This window comes from Mytilus edulis, chromosome 8 (assembly GCF_963676685.1).
Source record: "Mytilus edulis chromosome 8, xbMytEdul2.2, whole genome shotgun sequence".
Taxonomy (NCBI): Eukaryota; Metazoa; Mollusca; class Bivalvia; order Mytilida; family Mytilidae; genus Mytilus; species Mytilus edulis.
In genome coordinates, this window is record NC_092351.1 from 24,186,133 (window position 1) to 24,210,828 (window position 24,696).

Consider the following 24,696-nt stretch of genomic DNA (forward strand, 5'->3'; position numbering starts at 1 on the left):
AAAACATATGTACATTGATTTGTCAACAATGAAAATTCGATGTATTGATACAAAAATTGCACGATTTTGTCTCTTAACCTTTGATAACCAATAAAGTCGAAATTGAATTCAACTTTTTTGTACCAAAACAATGTCATAATTTTATATTCTTTTTTCTTAATTTTGCATTGAAAATTTCATATTTATATTGATGTATTGTTTAAAGATAATTTATATATGAATTACTTTTATTTTTTTATATCTATATTTTGCAAATTATGTCATTTATATTGATCAATACGTTTAGAATAATTTATGGTAAGACATACTACATTTACATGATTTTTTTCCGTAAATCATATTTATATTTGAAAATTTAAAGAACTAGCGACAGGTTTGGGATGTCTTAGCTAAGATGATCCTAAGACAGCTTCGAGACGAGGTCTGAGATATGTCCTAGGATAGTCATAAGAGGATCATAAGACATGTCCTAAGATATGTCTTATGACATGTCTTAGGATAGCTTCGTGAAACCGGCTCCTGGATAATTTTAAATCTTGATCTTTTTCTGAAATTAGTTCTATCAAAACTTTCGATTTGTCAACCCTGAATACCACCATTCCCAATGTGAAATTGAAAAATCGTCGAAAAGAAATATCTACAATGCTTTAAAACATAAAAATGGTAGCATTCGCTTTAAATTTATTAATTTGAAATACCATACGGCAAATGTTGTCAATAGTGAACAAAAAAGTAAAACATGCTTCACAGAGGAACAAAGGATTAGTATGCTGAAGTTTCTTATTGACAACATATCTGTTGAATTTAGAGGTCGACTATTTTAACAAATTGTCGGCATTCCTACTGGAAAGAACTATGCGCCTCTCCTTGTCGACCTCTTCTTATTTTTCACAGGAATCGTAGGTTCCTTCAGACACTTGTCAAAAACAAGAAGATCAAAGGAGCGAGGTTATTTAATTTCACATTGAGATAAAATTGAGAATGGAAATGGGGAATATGTCAAAGAGGCAACACATCAATCAAAGAGCAGATAACATCTGGAGGCCGCCAATATGTCTTCAACGCAGCGATATATTAATGATGTTCTTTCCATTAACAATCCGAACTTTTCTGATTGAAAAAATATATCCTCAAATAACTAAAAATTAAAAAAAAAACAACATAGACGGCTTCATCCGCCTCATTTTAAGACTTATACCTCAAATTTGACATACTGTCATGTCAGTACCAAACTCTTTGACGAGACGATTTTAATTCTGAAATTATCAATTTCCCCCTACTAAGTAGCAATATACCAACTTCATCGTTATATGGGTTTTACATTTTCAAAATTATTCGGTATTCAAGAGCTTGCATCTCCTACTAAGACTATACAAACGTCACTAGTGTCTGAGCAGAAGTTGATGAACCAGGGGTAATATGTCAAAGAACGTCTCGTCCTTTTTCTTAAAAAAAAGTCATTACAATGTACCAATTAGACCCTGTTGATAAGTATTCCGTATCAACTTCACAAATAATAAACGATGGTCTGAAGTATAGGTTATGGGTACTGACGTTGTTTATCATCTTGCTAACGTGTTATAGTATTCCTTTAACTGTCTTCATGAATATTACTTTTACTGTTTATATATTCTGGTTTTGGTGGTATCCCTTTGTCGTGACTCAGTCATCTTGTCAGTGTGTTATTGTAAATTAATGTATTCTTGTCTTTCATTTTTGTTTATGTGCTTTGTCTATATGCCTTTTTGTGCTTCTTTGTTGCATATTTGTATATTTTTATAATGATTAAGATTATGTCCCAATGTTGACTGCTGTATCCTTATTTTTGATGTCTGATTGTTTTGTTCACACATCGTTGTCAATTTAATGGAATTTGATGCGACTGTCATACAAGTGAGAGGTTAAGCTAGCTATATAACCAGGTTTGATATACCATTTTCTACTTAAGAAAATGCCTTTACCAATTCAGGAATATGACAGTTGTTATCCATTCGCTTGACGTGTTGAGCCTTTGATTTTGCCATTTGATTACGGACTTTCCGTTTTGAATTTTCATCGGAGTTCAGTATTTCAGTCAGATTACATTTTATATCATAAATATGTAACTGTTTTAAAAATTTTATATTATACATATTACGAAAAAGATTTTTAATGGATCATCTGCCTTTTGAAGCATATTTTGTCAAATCTTGCATCAAAGGATACCGCTAACCGTTATATAAAAAAAATTGTATCCGAATACATATCTTTAAATTTAAAGTAATTTTGGCTTAACTTACCGATGTGCATTTTTTGCAATCTTTCAGAATGTCGCTTGTAGACATTCATTTAGGGTTTATAATTGGATAACTAAGTAGAAATACGCCGTAATACTGTTAGTATCTTAAAGTTCGCACGATGACGATTTGAAAATGGCACTAAAGTAAAATAAATTGAGGGGAAATTGGTCATACTTCTTTTCTAGTGGTGTTGATCGGTCGACCCACTTTGCAGTACCTACTTTAATTTACTTATTGTTTAATTTGTTCTCGTTCTGGTTATGCATGTTATGATTGCTACGTTATAGGCAAACAACTATCAAATCTACTGGGTATGAGAGAGTGGAGGTTTAAATACACAACTTGTATTTCAGCCATACATTATACACATGAAATATGTGTACGTATAAGGGAGTTCATACAACAATAAGTCAGATTATTGATAGCTAGATAACAGACAAATTTCTGATTTGAACCCTACATATAGACCAGATATGACTATATTATTGTTGTTGACAATTTATAGTTTCTTAAATTATTCTTTAAGTGAAAAACGACTTTTGATAGATGACCCAGATGTACTTTCTCAACGTCTTGGTATTCTGGAGAATCTAGTTCACCAACAGGCAGTGACGATTAAACAACAATCAGATACTATCAGTAATTTAACGTCAAAACTGTCTGTTCTACAGGATTGTAAGTACGCAGTATTGTTACCAGTAATTTAAAGTCAAAACTGTCTGTTCTACAGGATTGTAAGTACGCAGTATAGTTACCCATACCATATGTCTACTTGTTAATTTAAACCAACGGAGATATTATTTCAAATTCGCTGTATTGTTTGCTATTACATCAATGTCTTAGAAAGAGTGCTCTCGAAATAGTTTAGTTATATATATTTGTACTGAATGTTGATTTTCTAAACCACAAGCCCACAAGAAATGTAGTACAAGCTCAGTGGTAGTCGTTGTCTGCCTGTCTGTTATACACGTATGTTTAATTTTCTATGAATTGGATAAACAAATTATACAAGTTCGATGCATCAATAGTCTCTAGAAAAAATATTTTATACTAAGTTTGTCTTTTAACAATTTTTGTAATGTCAGACATTAGTTACATGATATATATAATTTTCGATTCGACAGGTATATAGTGAGGGTTGGGCGCTCACAATACATTCTGCATGTGCTTGTCCGAAATTATGAATCTGTGGTGAACGTTTTATGACTTACTATACAGTATGGGTTTATGGCTCACTAAAGTTGATGGCCGGGTACTAATCGTGCTGATTCTGGCGATATCCCATCGATTTCGTCGTATACTTGTATGTTTTTATCTGACTTCGGTGACAGTAAGTCTTACGAAAAATATTTCAAAAAAGTTTCCTCGTGTAATGAGTAGCATTAGGAAAGAATTCCAATGTTTTGAAACTGTACTTTATTTCAGCAATTGGGTCAGCATTCGTCCATTGGGGAAGAAGTGATTGTCAGTCGAAAGATACAGAGCTTGTATATTCAGGTATTTTAGTAATCTTTTAAGCTACCGTTACAATTATAGTCTTGTCGATCTGAAACTTTATTTATATATACAACTTAAGAATGATACAGTCATGGGTTCTGTCTTCTTGTTAATTGCTTTTTCAATCATTTAGACATGTTATCGGTCGAATGAGCTCCGGTATCAAAGCAATTTGCTCAACAAATCATAAATATTATCATTTTGCGTCTCAATTAATTTTTTTATTTGTTTAAAATATATTTTTATACCTTTGAATAAAAAAGCTCACATATGCCCAACAATTGTTCATATTCGAGATTAGAAAAATATTTAGAGGTAAATAATTTAAGATGAAGGTCAGACTTCTGTGCATAATTCATTAGTATTATACTATCTTTATTATCATTATATTTCTATAAATATTTTATCTCGTCAAACATGTAGGTTTTGTTGGAGGAGGCCCTTACAATGAGACTGGAGCATCACCTGAGTTCGTGTGCTTGCCGACTGACCCTAAGCTAAGAGAGACAACAGGAGGGTATGATTATGGCAGAATGTATGGAGCAGAATATGGTACAAACTTCTGGGGACAACATCCTAACCCTGTAAACAACGAACTACCATGTGCCGTTTGTAGAAGCCAGCGTACGTCCACTACCATCATGATTCCAGGAAAAGACACGTGTCAGACTGGATGGAAAATTGAATACCATGGATACTTGGGATCCAGTCACCATTCGCATACTTCAGGATCAATGTATATATGTGTTGATATAAATCACCAAAGTGTACCGGGAGGGGGAAGTAGATATGATGGCGGGAAACGTGTGGTCAATGTAGTCGCAGAATGTGGATCGCTACAGTGTCCTCCGTATACAAATGGAGACTCATTTTCGTGTGTTGTTTGTTCAAAATAAAAGTCTTGCAATCTCATGTTTCAATAGGTTTGTATATCTTTCATTTATATATAGATTATACAACTATAAGATCCAGAAATAATCGCGATATTTATTAACTGAAAAGAATGGCGTGCATTTTCAAATTTTCAAATTTAGTATTGAACGATAACTGTCTGAAGCAACGTGACAATGAGGGATAAATGATTGATTGTTATTTACTCAACTTCCAGTGGCATATATTTCATGCACGCTTTGGACAAACATAAATTTAAATGGATCCAAAAGGTAGGTATTAAAATTGAGAATGGAAATGGGAAATGTGCCAAAGAGACAACAACCCGACCATAGAAAAAAAAACACAACAGCAGAAGGTCACCAACAGGTCTTCAATGTAGCGAGAAATTCCCGCACCCGGAGGCGTCCTTCAGTTGGCCTCTAAACAAATATATACTAGTTCAGTGATAATGAACTCCCATACTAATTTCCAAATTGTACACAAGAAACTAAAATTAAAATAATACAAGACTAACAAAGGCCAGAGGCTCCAGGTATGCATATGTAGGTTACTTTCAAACATTTCAAATTGCAACTGACATCCACCAGAACCTCAAATAAGTTGTTGGATGTGTACTGATTGATACTTCAGTCTTGGATACATGCTTTTTTATTACTTGTTATTGGCTTTCAACTGGGTTTCAGTAACTTAGTTTAAACAATATGTCATTCAAAAAGTGCATGAAATATAATTATACAATATAAATACAGGGATTCGGAAACAAGAAAAACTTATATAAATCCGTCTCCCTTAAAAAAAAATGACAAAAAATTAGGAACATAGTATAAGAAACTCGTATAAACTAATTTTCAATTCACATTTAACATGTTTATTCTGTGGTTTGCCCGTTACTCAGAAGTCAGTTTGATCGAAATATGTGATCAACTCATTTTTTTTTTTATAATTATGCTTCATGAATATGAGAAATATGTAAATGTTTCGAAAATAAGGTGACATTAAATCAAAGTTTCAACATCTAAATCGACATCGTCTTAAAGATAATTGTTATAGACCAAAATATAGACTCCCTGTTTCTAAAATAAATCTTTGTACAACTTTTAAAAAATATTTCCTTTTTCCTCATCACTGATGAGTTCACTACCTGATACTAATGTTTGTACATTTATATATTGGTAGTGTAGAAATGGTTTGTATCCTGATGAGTCTATAATTATTACATTCTAGCAGATAGTGTTTGCTGCTCTCAACTTGCCCACATTTACAGAGGCTGGAAAGAACAATATTTTTTTCTGGAAAAGTTGTTCATTCAAGCCACTGCAGTTCAACCGGAGTCTGGCGTAAAGCATTTGGCCTTTTCTACAACCTGTATCATAATTTGTAGGGACTTTCTTAGTATCTCGATTTATATAATGTTTAAGTGTAAATTTCGATGGATTACATCTAACATCTTGTGAAAGCATGTTCCATTCACGAATAACAGATGTTAGTAACTTCATGACTTCTCAATAGTGTCTATTTTGCTGTAAGGATGTATAAGGTTTGTGGTTTTGTTTATTATTTGTGGTTCTGCTTTGTATCGATCCAATGAATTAAAAAGCCCATTTAAAAAAAAGTTTAAAAAACAAACAAATAAAGTACGAAGTTGAGGAGCATTGTTGACAAAAAATTCCTAAAAGTTTTGCTAAAAACATCTAAGGTAATCTATTCCTGAGGTAAAAAATCCTTTGTATTTCAAAAAGTAAAAGTTTTGAAAACAGTTAATTTAAAAATTATGACCATATCAATGATAATGACCATATCAACACAGAAGTACAGACTACTGGGCTGGTGATACCCTCAGGAGAATAAAAACTCAACCAGTAGTGGCATCGACCCAGTGGTTATCAAAAACTCATCTTAGATACCAGGATTGACATTTTTTATTTGCGCCAGACGCGTGTTTCGTCTAAAAAAGACTCGCCAGTAACACTCGAATAAAAAAAGTAAAATAAAACGCCAAATAAAGTACGAAGTTGAAGAGCATCTAGACCAACTATTCCTAAAAGTTTTGCCAAATGCAGCTACTGTAATCTATTCCTTAGGTAAAAAAGACTTCGTATTAAAAAAAAATCAAAGTTTTCAAAACATTGCATATAACTTATGACCATAGAAATGATCATTTATGTCAACACAGAAGTGCAGACTTTTAGGCTGGTGATACCCTCGGGGAATACAAACTCCACCAACTCTGCCGAGAAACTCAAATAAAAAAAATCTTAATAAACAAACGCCAAATTGTACGAAGTTGAAGAGCATTAGGGACCAAAAATTCCTTTTTAGCTCACCTGGCCAAAAAGGCCAAGTGAGCTTTTCTCATCACTTGGCGTCCGGTGTCCGTCGTCGTCCGTCGTCGTCGTTAACTTTTAGAAAAATCTTCTCCTCTGAAACTACTGGGCCAAATTAAACCAAACTTGGCCATAATCATCATTGGGGTATCTAGTTTAAAAAATGTGTCCGGTGACCCGGCCAATCATCCAAGATGGCAGCCATGGCTAAAAATAGAACATAGGGGTAAAATGCAGTTTTTGGCTTATAACTCAAAAACCAAAGCATTTAGAGCAAATCTGACATGAGGTAGAATTGTTTATCAGATAACCCGTTATTGGGTTGCTGCCCCTGAATTAGTAATGTTAAGGAAATTTTGCTGTTTTTGGTTATTATCTTGAGTATTATTATAGATAGAGATAAACAGCAAACAGTAATAATGTTCAGCAAAGTAAGATTTACAAATAAGTCAAAATGACTGAAATGGTCAGTTGACCCCTTTAGGAGTTATTGACCTTTATAGTCGATTTTTAACCATTTTTCGTAAATCTTAGTAATATTTTACAAAAATCTTCTCCTCTGAAACTACTGGGCCAAATTAATCCAAACTTGGCCACAATCATCTTTTGGATTAATAGTTTGAAAAATGTGTCCGGTGACCCGGCCATCAAACCAAGATGGCCACCATGGCTAAAAATAGAACATGGGGTAAAATGCAGTTTTTGGCTTATAACTCAAAACCCAAAGCATTCAGAGCAAATCTGACATGGAGTATATTGTTTATCAGTTCAAGATCTATCTGCCTTGAAATTTTCAGATGAATCAGACAACCCGTTGTTGGGTTGCTGGCCCTGAATTAGTAATTTTAAGGAAATTTTGCTCTTTTTGGTTATTATCTTGATTATTATTATAGATAGAGATAAACTATAAACAGCAACAATGTTCACCAAAGTAAGATTTACAAATAAGTCAACATGACTGAAATGGTCAGTTGACCCCCTTAGGAGTTATTGCCCTTTATAGTCAATTTTTAACCATTTTTCGTAAATCTTAGTAATCTTTTACAAAAATCTTCTTCTCTGAAACTACTTGGCCAAATTAATCCAAACTTGGCCACAATCATCTTTTGGATTAGTAGTTTGAAAAATGTGTCCGGTAACCCGGCCATCCAACCAAGATGGTCGCCATGGCTAAAAATAGAACATGGGGTAAAATGCAGTTTTTGGCTTATAACTCAAAACCCAAAGCATTTAGAGCAAATCTGACATGGGGTTAAATTGTTTATCAGGTCAACATTTATCTGCTCTAAACATTTTAGATGAATCGGACAACCCGTTGTTGGGTTGCTGACCCTGAATTGTTAGTTTTAAGGAACTTTTGCTGTTTTAGGTCATTATCCTGAATATTATTATTGATAGAGATAAACTGTAAGCAACAATAATGTTCAGCAAAGTAAGACATTTTCCACTGAAACTAATGGGCCAAGTTCATTATAGATAGAGATAATTTTAAGCAGCAAGAATGTTCAGTAAAGTAAGATGTACATACACATCACCATCGCCAAAACACAATTTTGTCATGAATCCATCTGCTTCCTTTAATATTCACATAGACCAAGGTGAGCGACACAGGCTCTTTAGAGCCTCTAGTTATCTAAATACAGCTAAGGTATTCTATTCCTGAGGCAGAAAAGCCTTAGTATTTCAAAAATTCAAGTTATGAAAACAGCTGATTTATAATAATGACCATATCAATGATAGTTCATGTCAACACAAACATGCAGACTACTTGACTGGTGATAACCGCGGGGAATAAAAACTGCACCAGCAGTGACATCGACCCAGTGGTTATAAATAAACTGATCATAGATGCCAGTATTCAAATTTTGTATTTGCGCCAGTCGCGCGTGTAGTCTAAAATAGACTCGTCAGTGACGTTCGATTATTTTTTAAAACGCCAAAAGGTTTTGCCAAATAAAGTTAGGCTATTCTATATCAGGAATGGAATATCTTTAAAAATTCAAAGTTTTAAAAACAGTTAGTTTATAATAATGACCATTTCAATGTTAATTCATGACAACACAGAAGTGCAGAATACTGAGTTGTTGATATATTCCGGGAATAAAAACTCGACAAGTAGTGGTACCGAACCAGTGGTTATAAATAAACTCTTCATATATACCAGGATTGAAGTTTTTGTATTGGCGACAGATGCACGTTTCGTCTACAATTTGCAGACCTCTCTAATTTTCGTCATTTGCATCATTATGAACTGGTTTTTGTCCACATAAGCTTATGTTTTTAAAAGTCCAGACAAAAGTTTTGAAGTTTGTATTTATTTCATAGATCTTTACTTAATGACTGCATTTCCCCAAATTTAATTTTGAATCCTGATATCGGAACTTAGCAAAATGAATTTGAATCGACCTCCAAGTGACCCGAAATTCTGTAATGAAGAGTACCTACATTTCATCAATGTTTATTTTCACATCCGGAAAAATGGAATAACTGATGTTTAGTTTTATTTCATCATTATTTTAACAACTTGACATACATCCATGGTTACTTATCATTTTGTAAGAAAAGAATGCCTCAAACATATTCTTATTTTTAAATGTTGACTTTTTGTGGACGTTGTACGCGACGTTTCGGACGTATTTGATATTTGACAATAAGTCTGTAATTTAATTTCCACATCTGAAAAAAAAAATTGACAGGGAAAAGTTATCTTAATTTATACAAATGGCTATCAAAGCTTTAAACAATACTGTGCATATCGCCTGCAAAATTGGTAAATAGTTCATTTCCATTTGTTCAAGCATATAATGTTTACGAAAAATAATATTTACATTCATAATTATTGCATTGAAATCCGTTTAGGCACAGCATATTGTACTGAACCAAATGTTTACATTAGATAAAAACCATTGCTATAAATGTCAAAAGAACAGTATATATCTTGAAAGCTACTACTGAACATGCGTCACTGTCACCATTAACAGGTAATGTCTGGCAAAATTGAGGACGATTCCCCTGTTGTTGGCATATTTCGTAACAAAACATAGGAGGATTGTTATTGTTCATACATTCTTGGACATTAGGACAGTTCTGGTCGGTTTGGATTATTCTGTCCACATTGAGATTGATCTGGCATATTTCCATCACCCTGTCCTCCCTGTTGTAGACAATTACAAAGATATCCGTTCCATTCTTTCCAGTCTTCCCAACCTAAAACAGTTATATGCGATTTAGAACGATCTTGAAATCCCACAAACACTATAATATAGCTTTTTCTAAGAGGTCTTAGACGAAAAGTATTGACAGCAATCTAAAGGAAAGTATTATCGCTTATCACTAATAAGTGTATGGGATGGACGTTGCTATAGGGAACATATATTTATATGGTTTTTGTCTTGATTGATTGCTGTTTCGTGGACATTTTTCTCAATATACCTTATCCATAACGAATTTTGAGACGACAGTTTTTTGTCCGTCAAATAAAAGGAACTACATAACGAGTTAGCGAGTTATATGCAACAACATAAATACCTACATTTTAGCATATCGGTTAAAGGACCAACTTTTGAAATCTTCGAAAGCCAAAATATAACACCACGGACATTTTAATATAGATTTCTCATTTCTGTATTTCTGTATTTCTTCAGTGCAGTAGTTGTGACGTGTCCTTTATCTCTTGGTCGATGGTTTGACTTTCATCCTTTATGAACCTGCCCAATGGGCTGCTATATTTGTCATACCATTTTGCACGCCCTTCCCAAATAAACGGCATTATAAACTACTATGTTTTCCACTTTAACTGTTTAACACTTGACAAGGATACAAATGAGCAAATGATTTCTATTTGTATCTATGAGTTCAGCCTTTATAGCTGATTTTTATAGTTTGTTCTCACGGTCAAAGGTTAGGGGAGTGTTGAGTGTTAACAAACATGTTTAACAACGCCACATTTTTATTTGCCTATCCCAAGTCAGAGGCATGTAATGGTAGTGGTTGTCGTTTGTCAAGGTTTGTCATTTTCTTTTTTCGTAAAATGTTTTGTTATAAAATTGTCCGTTTGTTTTCTCGATTGAATTGTTTCAAAAATAAACCCATCATAGATACCGGGATGGAAATTTTATATTTGCGACAGATGCGCGTTTCGTCTACATATTGGGGCCTTTTAAATCTTACCATAAGGTAAGGGTTTTTCTCATTGTTGAACACCGTACGGTTATCTATAATGACTTGCATTCACTTCATTTAAACTTTGGTGGATAGTTATCTCATTGACAATGAAACCACATCTCCTTATTTAGCACAATAACGACACAAAAAGGACAGCCTTTTACAAGTATGCGTAGGATTCTTTGATCGGGTTGTTGTCTCTGTGACACACTCACCATTTCCAATCTCAATTTTACTTGTGCAAAGTAGTTATGTTTTTTAGTTTTAAAGACGTCTCCTTACAATATTCGGACATGTTTTACTTGCATGTAATCAAAATATACCTGCTGGTGTTTTATTGGCTGGTTCACAGTTGTAGTGCAAACCAGGCAAATGTTCTAATACGACACCCTTAAAACATCCAAGAAAATACGGCTATGTCTCTGTCGCATGATATCGATAGACGCCATTGACCTCTCTACCATGACACTCGTCAAGGTCAGTTGACGTCAACAGACCGTTGAAATCTGATGCATTTGGACCATATATTGGAAATCCATCTAAAGCGACACCAATGAACTCGTCGACCTCTCCTTTATACAAGCAGCTATCTGGAATTTTATGATAATGATATGATCCTGCGTTTGTTGGATGGCCATCACAACTGTCAAAAGTCTCTCGTGTTTGACCTTCAACTGCATTTTCAAGGTCAACATTTAACGGATTGAATATGGCTACTCCTGTCCTGGTAATACCAATCATGCCCATTGGGACACAACCATGCGCTCCATTATTGTAACTTGGTATTTTTGGAATACTGATGTTATAGTTTTGATCAGTTGCATCATTCGGATTAACCTTTTCCCATGGATGATCTGGAATCCCCGATGCATAAATATTATGTCTAAAATGTTAAAGAATTGGTTATAATCATTAGTAAATTCAAAAAGGCACGTATCGCTTCAGTTAACGTATCACGTCAGTTAACTTAACTTTTTAGTTAAATACAGAACGCTAACATCCTTTTTTTTTTTTTTTTTTTTTTTTTTTTTTTTTTTTTTTTTTTTTTTTTTTTTTTATAAAAAACAAGTAAATAGACATGTGTGCAAAGTAACATGGGCACTTTTGAGTTCATTCTTCTTTCTTTTCTGTTACAGATACTATCAATAGGATCTCATAATCACTTCTTAATAATTTTCTTTTATTCAATGCTTCTTTGTTCTTACATAAACAGTCCTTATTTTGAAATCGTTTTAATATATACATTCCAACCATTTACTGCATGAGCGCAGAACAGTATTTTCAAACTCCTCTAAAATGAAAATTTTTATTGAAGGTATATTCGACTAAACAAAAGGCTTCTTTAATTCTAAAGCGTCTGTGGATAGACTGTATAACACGATCTTTCAGTTTATTAGCTTTCCGTATATTAGTGACAGACAAATGCAAGCAATAATAACCCTTTCCGTATATTAGTGACAGACAAATGCAAGCAATAACCTTGTTATTTTGTATCAGTATTCATGAAACAACATTTTTATAATGTATAAACATTTACCTATCTGATGGAGTTGTATCGACTCTTACTGATGACTGAGGAAAGTTTCCAGATGTTGTAAATTTTGACAGTTCTGTAACAGTTAGACTGTCAACAAAGCCGTAAATCCCCAGGGTAATGACAGATAACAGCAACATATCTGAAGTACATAAAATTGTAATCATTCATCAATAGAAAGTCATGGTGGAGGGTATTACTTACACAGACATATATAAAAATAGAGAGATGTGGTATGATTAACAATGAGTCAACCATCTATCAAATGTTTTATAACGTCCCCATTCCGACCTGGCATGGCTTCGCATTCAAATATCTCACAGATCCAGAAGTACGCCCCACTTTAAGAAGGTTAAACGATCGAAAGTATTGCCCAATCAACTGTATATGTAACAGAAAAAGAGTAATGGGAAACAATTAAAGAATGAGAAAAATTATACTCAAAAGAATAGAGTACAATGGGCGGCTAAAATGTAAATAATCGAGAAAATTGGCGCTATTATAAAGAAAAGAGAAATGAAGACACCCTACATTAAACCGTAATGCATACCGTTTGGAAAAGAGAAAATAGTTTGCAAATGATATATCCAACCTCTCTTATGCCAATGTCTGTTGTGTATACTGACAGACTTTACAAACGCAAATTACATTTTGGTGGTCTTATTATGTGCATGTGTATATGGTAAAGCTACTCACCACCTTTTCACAAAATATCACTGGTTCTGTCTTATCACAACAATTTTCTGTGTGTAAAAGGTTTTGAAAAGTGTTTTTATATTATTCCTCTTGGGACATACGTGCATTTATTACATTCATGTGATACTGAGTGACTCATGTTGTTCTCTGTTGTTTTAGACTAGTCATAACCATTTGTTTTTGCATTATATTCCTACCTGTTCATTTATCTTTTTATCCATTTATCTATTAGTCATATATTCGAGTAGCAATAATAAAAGAAGTCACTAAATTCTTAGTCACAGTTTCTCTTAAATGGTCAATAAATAATACTCACCTTTTACAATCAAGCTTAATTTACTAGTACTTTAACCTAGGACAACACATATAAACGAGAGACACAGTGTTTGCATTTATTTCAGTATCACAAAAAATATCAAATGAGGATAATATTTATAAATTTGAGTGGTATGTTATGTTGGAATTAAGTGTTCATAGCTTAATATTTGAACTGAATACAAGGCACTGTCATTTGAAATGATATTCTTTTTATTAAAGTAATCGATACTATTAGCTTTGTATTCAATTCAGCATTTCCCAATCCTCAGTTTGTCTATTTAACTGTTTTGTGTCTATCAGTTTTACAAATCTTTAACTATGGAATGGTTTTGTGTCAGTGAAGCATCGTCTTTTTACTTCAAACTGTTGTTTTTGAATATCTTTTTGATGTAAAAATATATGAATAAGTATCAGTATGCCATTCTTTACAAAGTTATAGTTTGAAGGCTTTTTGCTTATTTCGGTGTATGAAGAAGAACAAAGGGAAAAAAAACTGCAATTAAAAATGTAAAATTAAGACGTGCATTATAATTCACAAATAAAAATGATAGCAAGAAACAAAACAAAAAAATGTTCATTGGTGCATTTTTCCTATGAAAAAAAAAGAAAATCCGATTCGAAACGAACAGTTTCGTCTTGAAAATTTCATATTAGAGGTAAAAAAATCTGTGGCCATTTTGAATTTTAGAATGTTTCATATAACCCATGCACATTAATGGTACACAAATGGAAATATACAACATCGGACGAGGCAATTTCAATGCATTTTTGTCTAAATTGTATAACTTAAAGTTGCAGAATACATCCCCTCACTCAGTATACCGTATAAACAGTAGATATGCCGGTCACTCCCACTTTCTAATAAATAACAATAAGCATAATAATAACTGTCGTCCGACTTTTAGTTTAAATTTGTGAATTCATATTTAATAAAAATGATGGTTTTCATATTGATAGTTAATAACAAAGATCAAATATCAAAATAAGAACAGGTGGTATGATTGCTAAGAGAAACATGATGTAAAAATAGTAGGCGGTTTCACTTTATCTGATTTGGTAGTAAATTCAGTACAACCGTTATTGACTCAATTTTAAAACTTATACCATTTTTTTTAAAATTTCGTTTTATCACTTCCAATCGTACATCGGTATCCTCAAATTCTGGTTTTGAGATCTAACTTAAACAATTAAATTGGTGATAGGAGATGATTTTATCTTATATCATTTTCTATCTTATTAGTGTTAACTATTTACCCTAAAATAAAACCTCCGTGTACTAAAATGCTGAAATAATAATAGATAGTAGAATGCATTCTTTTGATAATACAATTATGTATAGAAACTTACCCAATTTGTTTATACCCGTAATAAAATAAACGGTGTCAACGATGAACGATAATACACTTTCCCTTGAGAAAAAATGTTTGTTTTATAAATATTTAAAAACCCTGAGATCGTGATTTCATTAACAAAAGAAAATATGGTAAATAACTGAGAATTTAGGTTTACGTTTAAATACTCGTAGATCGTGATGTCATTAGCAAAAGGAAATATAGTAAATGACTGAGAATTTAGGTATACATTTACACCATTACTTCTGCCTCAGTTTGAATGGTCCGGCAAGGATATATTTGAATAATTGTGTTTGAATAACAATTTACATTAGTCTGTGAATGAATCATTTTCTTGGTTTATATTATACAGGTAAACAGATGTGATAGTTTTGAGGTACATGGATTTGTTCACATATGAAATTCGATAGATTAGCAAATTTAGATATGACTGATAGGTTAAGAAATGGAATAAATAAACAGCACATAAGATTTCGGTGAGCTAAAATAGTTTAAGATCGTTTCTTAAGGGCGAAAATTCTTACAAGGAGTCAAATGACGGTTTCAACCATGTTGACTTATTTGTGGATTTTATTCTGCTGTTCATGTTTGCTGGTTTTTTTTAAATCTCTATCTACTATAGTTTCCGAGAGAGAAAACCCTATATTGGACATACCTCTTTTAATACCGCAATTGGATATCACTTCCAATCAAAATCAACCGAACGGCCCATGTCTACATGTGCTATGATATACGTTTGTCATACTATTCTGTCCGTCCATCACAACCTGATATTAGATGTTTAACAATTCCCTAAGCAGAAACATTCACCATCAATTTATAACTTTCAAACTATGTACATTATTTCTGAAGGAAAATGTTATAATTTTATTTCATGTAGACCATACGTGTTATGGTTTGTTCTTGTTTTTTGCAATAGGTAACGGATGTGCATACAAGATAATGTTTTAGAGAGTACAAGATAATTAAACATTTCATGATATCTTCCAACATTTTCTACTTGACTTTTTAGTTATCCATCTACATAGTGCACTCTCATTGGAAGCAAGCCACAGTTTTGTAGGGCCATGCAAGAAGATTTTCTTAATTATTTCATTGATTTTGTACATAAAAAATACCCTGATATAAAACGTACATCTGACTTTTATGTGAACAGCTCAATAACCAGCATGTCTGTGTTGACATGAACTATCATTATTACATTTATTTCCTGATTACTATATTTACTCTCTATCAAATGAAATATTGTTCCAATCTCTCAGGCAGTACACTGGGCATATCTGGTCGTAGCCAGGTTTGCACAACTTTGTAGAATATATATAATTTAGTGCTCGTCAATTTTGAGTTCGGTTTGGTCGTCAAACTCTTTGATTCGAGCGCCTAATGGAAACGAAACGTGCATTTGACGTTTCAAAGAAAAGATTTGTATCTTTGGTGAGTTGTCCCATCCAATTTCTAAAATCTCTCTTAAAATGCAAATCTTGACATTAAGACAAGTATAATTTTCCAATGATTTGGAAAAAGAGAACAAACAACACATTCACTTACATACACATGATAAACAAGATTATGTTTTTATTATGAAGACTAAAAATTTATTCTGTATATGTTGCTTATCAGAAATTGTATAGTTTATAATTTTTAGTTTAACTTTGTACAAATTGAAGTTCTGTAAGCGTTTCATAAACATGCTTCAATTTGAATCGTAGACATATTAAATTTCATACAGCTGTTCGAATGTGGTCAAACATTCCTGGTGAACACATATTTGTTCTTTCGTGTATCATTCTCTGTTAGCTTCTTAGACAAAATCACTACGCTGGCCATGTTTAAGCTAATACTTAAAATGTGTAAACGACTAAAAATAAAGGCAACAGTAGTTTACAATCACAGAGAATATGTATCTTTGACAATTTATTTAAACATTTTGCCCCAAAATAATGAACAATCCAGAAGTGTTTAAGAAGAGTTGAATCATACATGTACATGTTTTCGTGAAGGCAATTAAATTGCTTTTATTTTTCATTATATGAAAGTTCATCTTTTCTATCATGTTAAGTTGTCTTACATGGTACAAGTTTTTAGTGATTTTTACAAAAATTTTGTACAAATTGTAATTTGTGCAAGCATTTGATGGGAGGAACTATAATTTCTACACAATTATAACTATACACACTATATACATTTAAAAACAAATTATCCGCTCTTTCAATGAAACTGGTGATTCATTGCATGGGTTTCATTTTAGTTTTAAATAAAAGCAACAGTATGTTGCTGCTGTTCATTAGTCATAAATCGATAAAGCAAAAACAAATCCGGATCACAAACCAAATCCGAGGGAAACACATAAACTTTAAGAGGAAAACAACGGACCAACAGAAACACTGAACTGGAACAAAACAAACGCCAACATACATAGAATCGGATTCAGTTGATAACAATATCCATATATTCCCGACTTGATACGGGACGTTTTAAGAACAAATGGTGGGTTGAACATGGTTTTATGACTAGCTGAATCTTTAACTTTTATGGCAATTTTATTTATACATTGTCTTTAAAAACGTTTACAGCTATACATTTGAAAGTCGCGGATGTTTAAATACTAGAAGCAATATAACCAAAACGGACATCCAAAGGAAAAGGATTCAATTTTGGTTGCTTGAAATAATAAAAGCAATCGCCAATGCAAGACAACTTGTAATTCAAAGCTAACTAAATAAATTCGACTACGTAAGCATAAGTGACAAGATGGAAAAAGGAAGCATGATTATGGTGGGGATTTTTTTAAAACAAAATGCATATTCTTTGAATCACAACAACATAATGCATTAGGTCAGACGCGCGTAGATACTCATCTGTGACGCTCGAATAAAAAAAAAGTAAAAAAAAAAACAAATAAAGTACGAGGTTAAAGAGCGTTGAGGACCAAAAATTCCAAAATTCCTAAAAATTTTGCCAAATATAGCTGAGGTCATTTATTCCTGATGTACCGCATAACATTTTGGTTCTATTAGGATTTAATTCTGGTTTCTGGGAATATATAAGCAATCGTCAATACAAGAAAACATGTAATTCAAAGGTAATCAAGTAAATTTGATTAGAAGTGACAAGATGGAAAAAGTAAGAATAATTATGGTTGGGATTTTTAAAACAAATGCAAATATAGTACGATGTTAAAGATGATTGAGCACCAACAATTCCCCAAAAATTTATCTAAAATTGCTAAGGTAATCTATTCCTGAGGTACTGCATAACATTCTGGTTCTATTAGAATTGAATTTTGGTTGGTTCAAATAAAAAAAAGCAATTTCCAATGCAAGAGAACTTGTAATTCAAAGCTAACCAAATAAATTCGACTACTTAGGGACGACATCAAAAGTTCAATGAAGGATAAAAAACTTAATTCACATAGTTTTTTCACTGACCCCCCCCCCCCCCCCCCCCCCCCCCCTCTTAACTTAATTTTGGAAAAATTGATTAACCAATCGGGATATAGATCTATGTAAAATCGATTTTAGATTAACATAACTTGCAGCAATGTTGACCCCCCCTACCCCCAAACTATTTGATTTAAGTTTTTTTTTATATCCTACATCGATTTTTTTTATGTCGTCCCTTAAGCAGAAGTGACAAGATGGAAAAAGTAAGCATTATTATGGTGGGGGACTTTTTTTTAAACAAAATGCATTTCCTTCAAATTACAACAACATAATGAATTGTGTTTTTCTTCTTGGCATACTTGTCTGACTCTTGTGGTTGGTTTTATAGACACACAGAACGTTTACGTAAAATTTGTTATAATGAATAATAACTATTCAATGCAAAAAACAGCGAAGGAAATGAACATGAATAAGTCTCCTTTAAAGGGGCACTAGCTGTCAAATTCATGTTCATCGATTCTAATCAAATTCTCATATTTGATTTATAACAATGTAAAACATTTATCCAAACTAAAAGTCTAAATAAAAAATACACAAGGAACAGGCATGACATTACGTAGCTTCGTTTCGTGTGTATTTGAGTCTAGACGCCATCTAATTATTTATCGAGTTGACCTCTATAGTCATCCGATGATCATATAAGCGATGTAAACATACATATAGATATCAATAGATTAAGCAACCACGTGCTGTTGAATTATTCTAGGTCTATTTAATTTAATTTAATTTCATATTACAGATAACAAATAAATGTTTATCATAATTTTTACCTGTATTAGAATTTTTATTTGTGGATCGAATCAGTCAATCAAATGATTTACTTTTGTTTCACTTTCAATGTTGACATTATCTTCCTTTAAATAACTTTACACATACAATTCACGTGGTATCCATCTCAAGCTAAGAGGTTAAATTAAAGCTCACATGAATACGGATTCAATGAGGTCGAATTATTCACTTGCAAGTGAATAAGTCATAATCAATATTTGTTTGCTTATTTTCACAAAATTGAACCTTATTGGCTACTAAAAAGGAATTATTATTTCACTATTTGTATTTCATTACTGAATGAGCCAAAAATATATTATTATATATTAGATTTTTCATATATCTAGTAGCTAGTGCCCCTTTAATAACAAGATGTAGCATTGATACAGTAAAATTCTGTCAATTTACTGTTTACTTGTAAACCCTTTCAAAACACTATGTTATTTTATATCCCAAGTCATAGATGCACGCAAACTGTCATAATGATTTGACCATTCAACTTTTCGTATTCGAGTTCGTTTATGAGTCTTTATGAAAACGAAATGTCTGTTGCCTTGTATAATTCGTACAAAATCTTCAATTTTACTGAAGTTATAATTTTTTTTAGACAAAATTGATTAGACTAAGTGAAAAAAATAATCCAGTGTTGCATGAAAATTTATCATATCAGACTTTAAAAAGATATTTAAATTCTACTAGTAATTAACAATTTATGATATTCGACCTGCGAATAAACTGAATACAGGAAGTTTTTGGTGCAAATCATAAGCAAAAGGACGAGTCACAATGACGGACAATTGTTTACCTTCATGTAGGACACACCTCGTCATCGTTTATTTTATATAAATATAATATTGTTATTCATAACTTTACTTTCTGTAACACCCATTAATAACTTAATTAAAATATAACTGTATGTGTACCAATGTTTGAAGAAGAATAACCCTCTTTCCCCGCAGTAGAATCGACAGAACTTTCAACTTCCAATGGTATATGACTGATCTTGAACTATATCAATTTTTGTTTAATTTACCTGTGACGTCACTTTTGTGGCGTCGATTTAGTCGTGTGAAAGACAATGCGTGGTTATGTTCTGTTGCTTTTGTGTGCTATCCTGTGTTGTTTTGCGTGATCGTTTTTATTCTGTGATTAGTCAGCACTTTGGTGCTGACATGAATATCAATTATATGGTCATTTTTATAAATTTACTGTTTGCAAAAGTATGAATTATTCTAAATACTAATGTAGGATTTTCTTATCCCATGCATAGACAACCTAAGCCGTATTTAACACAACTTTTTGGAATTTTGGATGATCAATGCTCTTCAACTTTGTACTTGTTTGACTTCTTACTATTTTATCTGAGCGTCACTGATGAGTCTTATGCAGACGAAACGCGCGTCTGGCGTATTACATTTTAAGCCTGTACCTTTAACCATGACGAAATGTACTATTGTATTGTTTATTTGCATATTTTTCTGTCATGAACATTCTTGCAATGATATGTACTGGAGTCCTGTCATGTAATGTTGTCATGTTAGTGTTATATTTAACATTGCCATAAAAGCGCGAGGTTTGGCTACCCACAAATCCAGTTGCAATCCACCATTTATTTTTAAATGTCCTGTACCAAGTCTGAAAAATGGCTATTGTTATCTTTAAGTTTATGTTTGTGTGTGTTTCATCGTCGTTTTTTTTTTGTTGCACTTAAGTGTTGCTGTTGTTTTGTTGTATTCCTCTTATAGTTGATGTATTTCCCTCGGTTTTAATTTGTAACCCGGATTCGTTTTCTCTCAATCGATTAATGCCTTTCGAACAGCAGTATACTACTGTTGCCTTTAATCATACAGTGACTAAGTACACCAAGATGATATTGGTTGAAACAATAATTTATTTCTTTTTTTTTTTTACATTTTACAGGTAAAAAACTATTTCGAAAAATCGGTATGAATCCATGAAACAAAGTTAGTTGGTGGTGTTATCGATTGAATAGACCAGAATGCATCGAGACCTGTTCATGTATATTTATAGTCCATACAATGTATGTAGTGGACATAAATGAAGATATAGTTTTAAAGTAAATGACAACTTCAAGTTTTGTAGTAAAAAATTGAAAACAACACGTTTAATAGTTTCAATGCGTCCGAAGCGCTTTTCTGGATTTACCTTCATCAGGAACGCTCAAAGCCAAACATTTCAAATCCGAGGATGTATAAGTACCGAAACCGTTGAAGAGTTATATGACAAAAATACCTAAAATTGATAGCCAAATTCATCTAAAGTCAACTTTGCCTGAGGAAGTTGAAACCTTAGTTTCTTTATAATTTCAAAATTTATAAACGGACAATTGAAGAAAAGTTTGTTAAATCATGTCAGTACCAAAGTACTGAGCTGATGATACCCTCGGAACTGTTAGTCAACCAGCAGAGGTATCGACCCAGTGATGTAATTTATGCAACTGTTCATTATATCTATCATATGAACTTCTTTCAATTATTTACAAAATAAAAATATTTGATAAAAAAAACTTTGGCAAATGAAATCCTAAATGTTGTATCCTTCGGATTTTCAAACACCTCCACGTTCATTGTTAAAATGATCTATAATACTAAAATTATGAGGTCCAATTTGTCAGCCGTCATCACGTAAAAACGACGAATCAAAGAATTCAACTTTATATACAACTAATATAGTACAAAGGTGTAGATTAAAAATTACACCACTCCAGGCCCCTTTGTTTTCCACGTAATTAATATTGCCAATAATTATGGAGTTCCGGGTCGAGTCCGATACCGATACCAATAATATAATCACCTGTTACCTATTACCTTATCAGTCCGTTCCGCATCTGACAGGCGCACCACCAAACGGTGTATTCAGGATTAATATGCTATATACACGGGTCATAATCACAGGGTTGACACTGCTAAATTGTCAAATTGTTACCTATTGTAGTATTTTAATCCGTAAGACTTTCTAAGATAACAATACGAATACTAAAAATCTGGACTAAAAATAAGTTTTAATTTGTTAGCGGGCATGACGCAAAACAGCGAATCAAAGAATTCAACTTTATTTATAACTAATATAGGACAATGCTGTTGATTAAAAAATACTCCATTCCAGGACCTTTTGTTTTCCAAATAATTAATATTACCAATAATTGATAAGTTCCAGTTCGACGGGTTCAAACAGAAAGATTTGAAAGCAGAGAAAATTGTGTATCTTATAATCGGCATGACTTTATCAGATGACAGTACTAATACTAAAATAAGGCTTGCGCATAGTTATATACTTTAATTCAGTCACGGACCTGCGATATCACGGGTGTGTTCTAGTATTATATAAAATGAATCGGTTTAAACAATAGGACACAGAATTTTAAGTAGATTCACACTTTGCAGAAAATGAACAAATTTGTAATTATGATACCATTTAATAAGAAATTACATTTCGTCACATTATCTTCAATTACAAGTTATTAGAGATCACTATAAGGTTCAATTTAACCAATTCTTTTTATTTATTCCGATAAAAAAAAGACTACAAAATTCACGTGTACCCCCAATAGTAGGGTGCCCGGTATCGAAAAAGACGTCTAGTTAACCAGTTTAAGTTAACGGATAACACACGGCTATATTTATATGCAAACTATTGGAAAATCATTATATTTTTCAATCATGAATGTCGTCGTAAGCTACCGTGGTCACGTTTTTCAAAATTTTGTGCTTTCTAAGGGTACCCAAAAATACCTACTCATACAGGCCATCTTCAACACGAAAAATAAATTTATTGCTTTCTGTGTTATTTGTTCAAATGATACTGATCATCTAGCTTAAAAATTAAATTTATCATATAACAAAAGCTGAAAAGATTTGTATAATTTAAGTGTAAGTATTTCATGATTTTTGTAAGACTACTTTTTTAGCTGAAATTTGTCACATTTTGAACGAAAGAAAATTTATTGCGTGTAACTTTCACAAGATTTTTACTCTGATTTCATCAATAAGACATGGTTCATATGTGTGCCAAATATATTTCGTGTAATGTTAATCGGTGAGAAGAAAATAGCAATTTAAAACACAAATTTAGTGATAATTCTGCCTTGATTCAAACACGCCTTTTGGTGTCATACCACCAATTACTCCCTCAAATTTAGAACGTATGTGAAAGTAGGCCTACTCGGACAAAAAATAGTGCATTTGATGTCATTGTTCACCTAAACTAAACAACAAATTTGCAGAAATGAAAGTTTTGTTGAAAGAGAAATATATTAAGACCATTTTGAGCCAAAATTTATCTGTCTATGAGTTTGCATTAAAAATTGAGGATTAATGCGCTCCATAGTATACTAATTTAAGATTTCCAGAAAACCAGGGGTTATTTTTAGTGGTACCTTCTTTCGGAAGCTCTCTGCTTTCTTATATGATTTTGAATGTATGTTGAAAATTGGCATGCAGAAAGGTGACACCTGTACAATTCAGGATATACCTAGTTTCTATGAAGTTAAACTTAAGGTAAAATATTTAGAAAGCTGTGAAAATTGCAAAATTTGGTTGAACAGATAGGGACTTTTAATTGGTGGTATGACACCTTTTCTCGTGCCGTTAATCGTTTTGTAGCTTACACTATCAGGTCATTAACTAGGACAATTGTCACTTACTTCATTTCTCTTTTTACTTGTTGTATGGTCGATATGAATGTTTTGAATAGTCGAGTTATTTTGAAGATCGTTGTTTTGTTTTAGGAAATTTGTTTGTTGTTGGTTTTTTATATTTTTAATTGTTTTTTTAAATGATTTTTAATTATAATTGTAATATACAAATCAAATCCTTCGGTCACGTTTCAGACCCGGATTATGGCACACAGTCCTGTTAAACTATGCCCATCAAGCCCTAAACAAAGTAGGAATGAAATACGTGTGTTATATGTCAGGGTTCTTAATAACTGAATTGCTTATTAATATGCGAGAAATTAGCACAAACAAAAGCTTTATCGAGGGTCTGGGAACACGGAAAGATCATGTATGTTTTAGTATATTTCAAGCGTCATTTATCTATAGCTAGCACTTCCAAGGACCCCAATTCTGCTCAGAAGGAGTATTCAGGTTTTGAGAATCATTTTTTACGCCCGATGAAGTAGATACCCGCATTATTTTACATGCTATTCATGTAGACAAAGAGGTCGGTGTAAAAGGCATATAGGGTAGAATAATAATAAAGTCACAAGATACAGATGTTCTGATCTTATGCGTTCAATACTTCCCCTTCATGCAGAATACGCATGAGCTATGTTTTCAAACAGGCACTATAACTTGCACACAAGATTTTCGCCGCTATATGCCTGTCCACGAAATATGTAAAAGTCTCGGGTTTGCCATCTGTAACATTCTACCAGGCGCACATGTTTTAACTGATGCGATACAAC

The 24,696-nt window shown here is 32.6% G+C and overlaps 2 protein-coding genes across 2 annotated transcripts; one reads left to right on the forward strand and one right to left on the reverse strand.

Moving 5' to 3' along the window:
* The first annotated feature begins 2,714 nt into the window (after positions 1-2,714).
* LOC139485121 (uncharacterized) lies at positions 2,715-4,688 on the forward strand. The gene is made up of 3 exons (XM_071269272.1): positions 2,715-2,954; positions 3,705-3,776; positions 4,200-4,688. The coding sequence occupies exons 1-3, from the start codon at positions 2,753-2,755 to the stop codon at positions 4,670-4,672; spliced, it is 747 nt and encodes a 248-aa protein (XP_071125373.1). The 5' UTR covers positions 2,715-2,752; the 3' UTR covers positions 4,673-4,688.
* Positions 4,689-9,505: 4,817 nt separating this feature from the next.
* On the reverse strand, positions 9,506-15,150 carry LOC139485122 (uncharacterized). Its single transcript, XM_071269273.1, has 4 exons — positions 15,054-15,150; positions 12,696-12,834; positions 11,482-12,041; positions 9,506-10,201 (listed from the first exon to the last, which is right to left on the reverse strand). The coding sequence occupies exons 2-3, from the start codon at positions 12,830-12,832 to the stop codon at positions 11,573-11,575; spliced, it is 606 nt and encodes a 201-aa protein (XP_071125374.1). The 5' UTR covers positions 12,833-12,834; positions 15,054-15,150; the 3' UTR covers positions 9,506-10,201; positions 11,482-11,572.
* Positions 15,151-24,696: the final 9,546 nt, after the last annotated feature.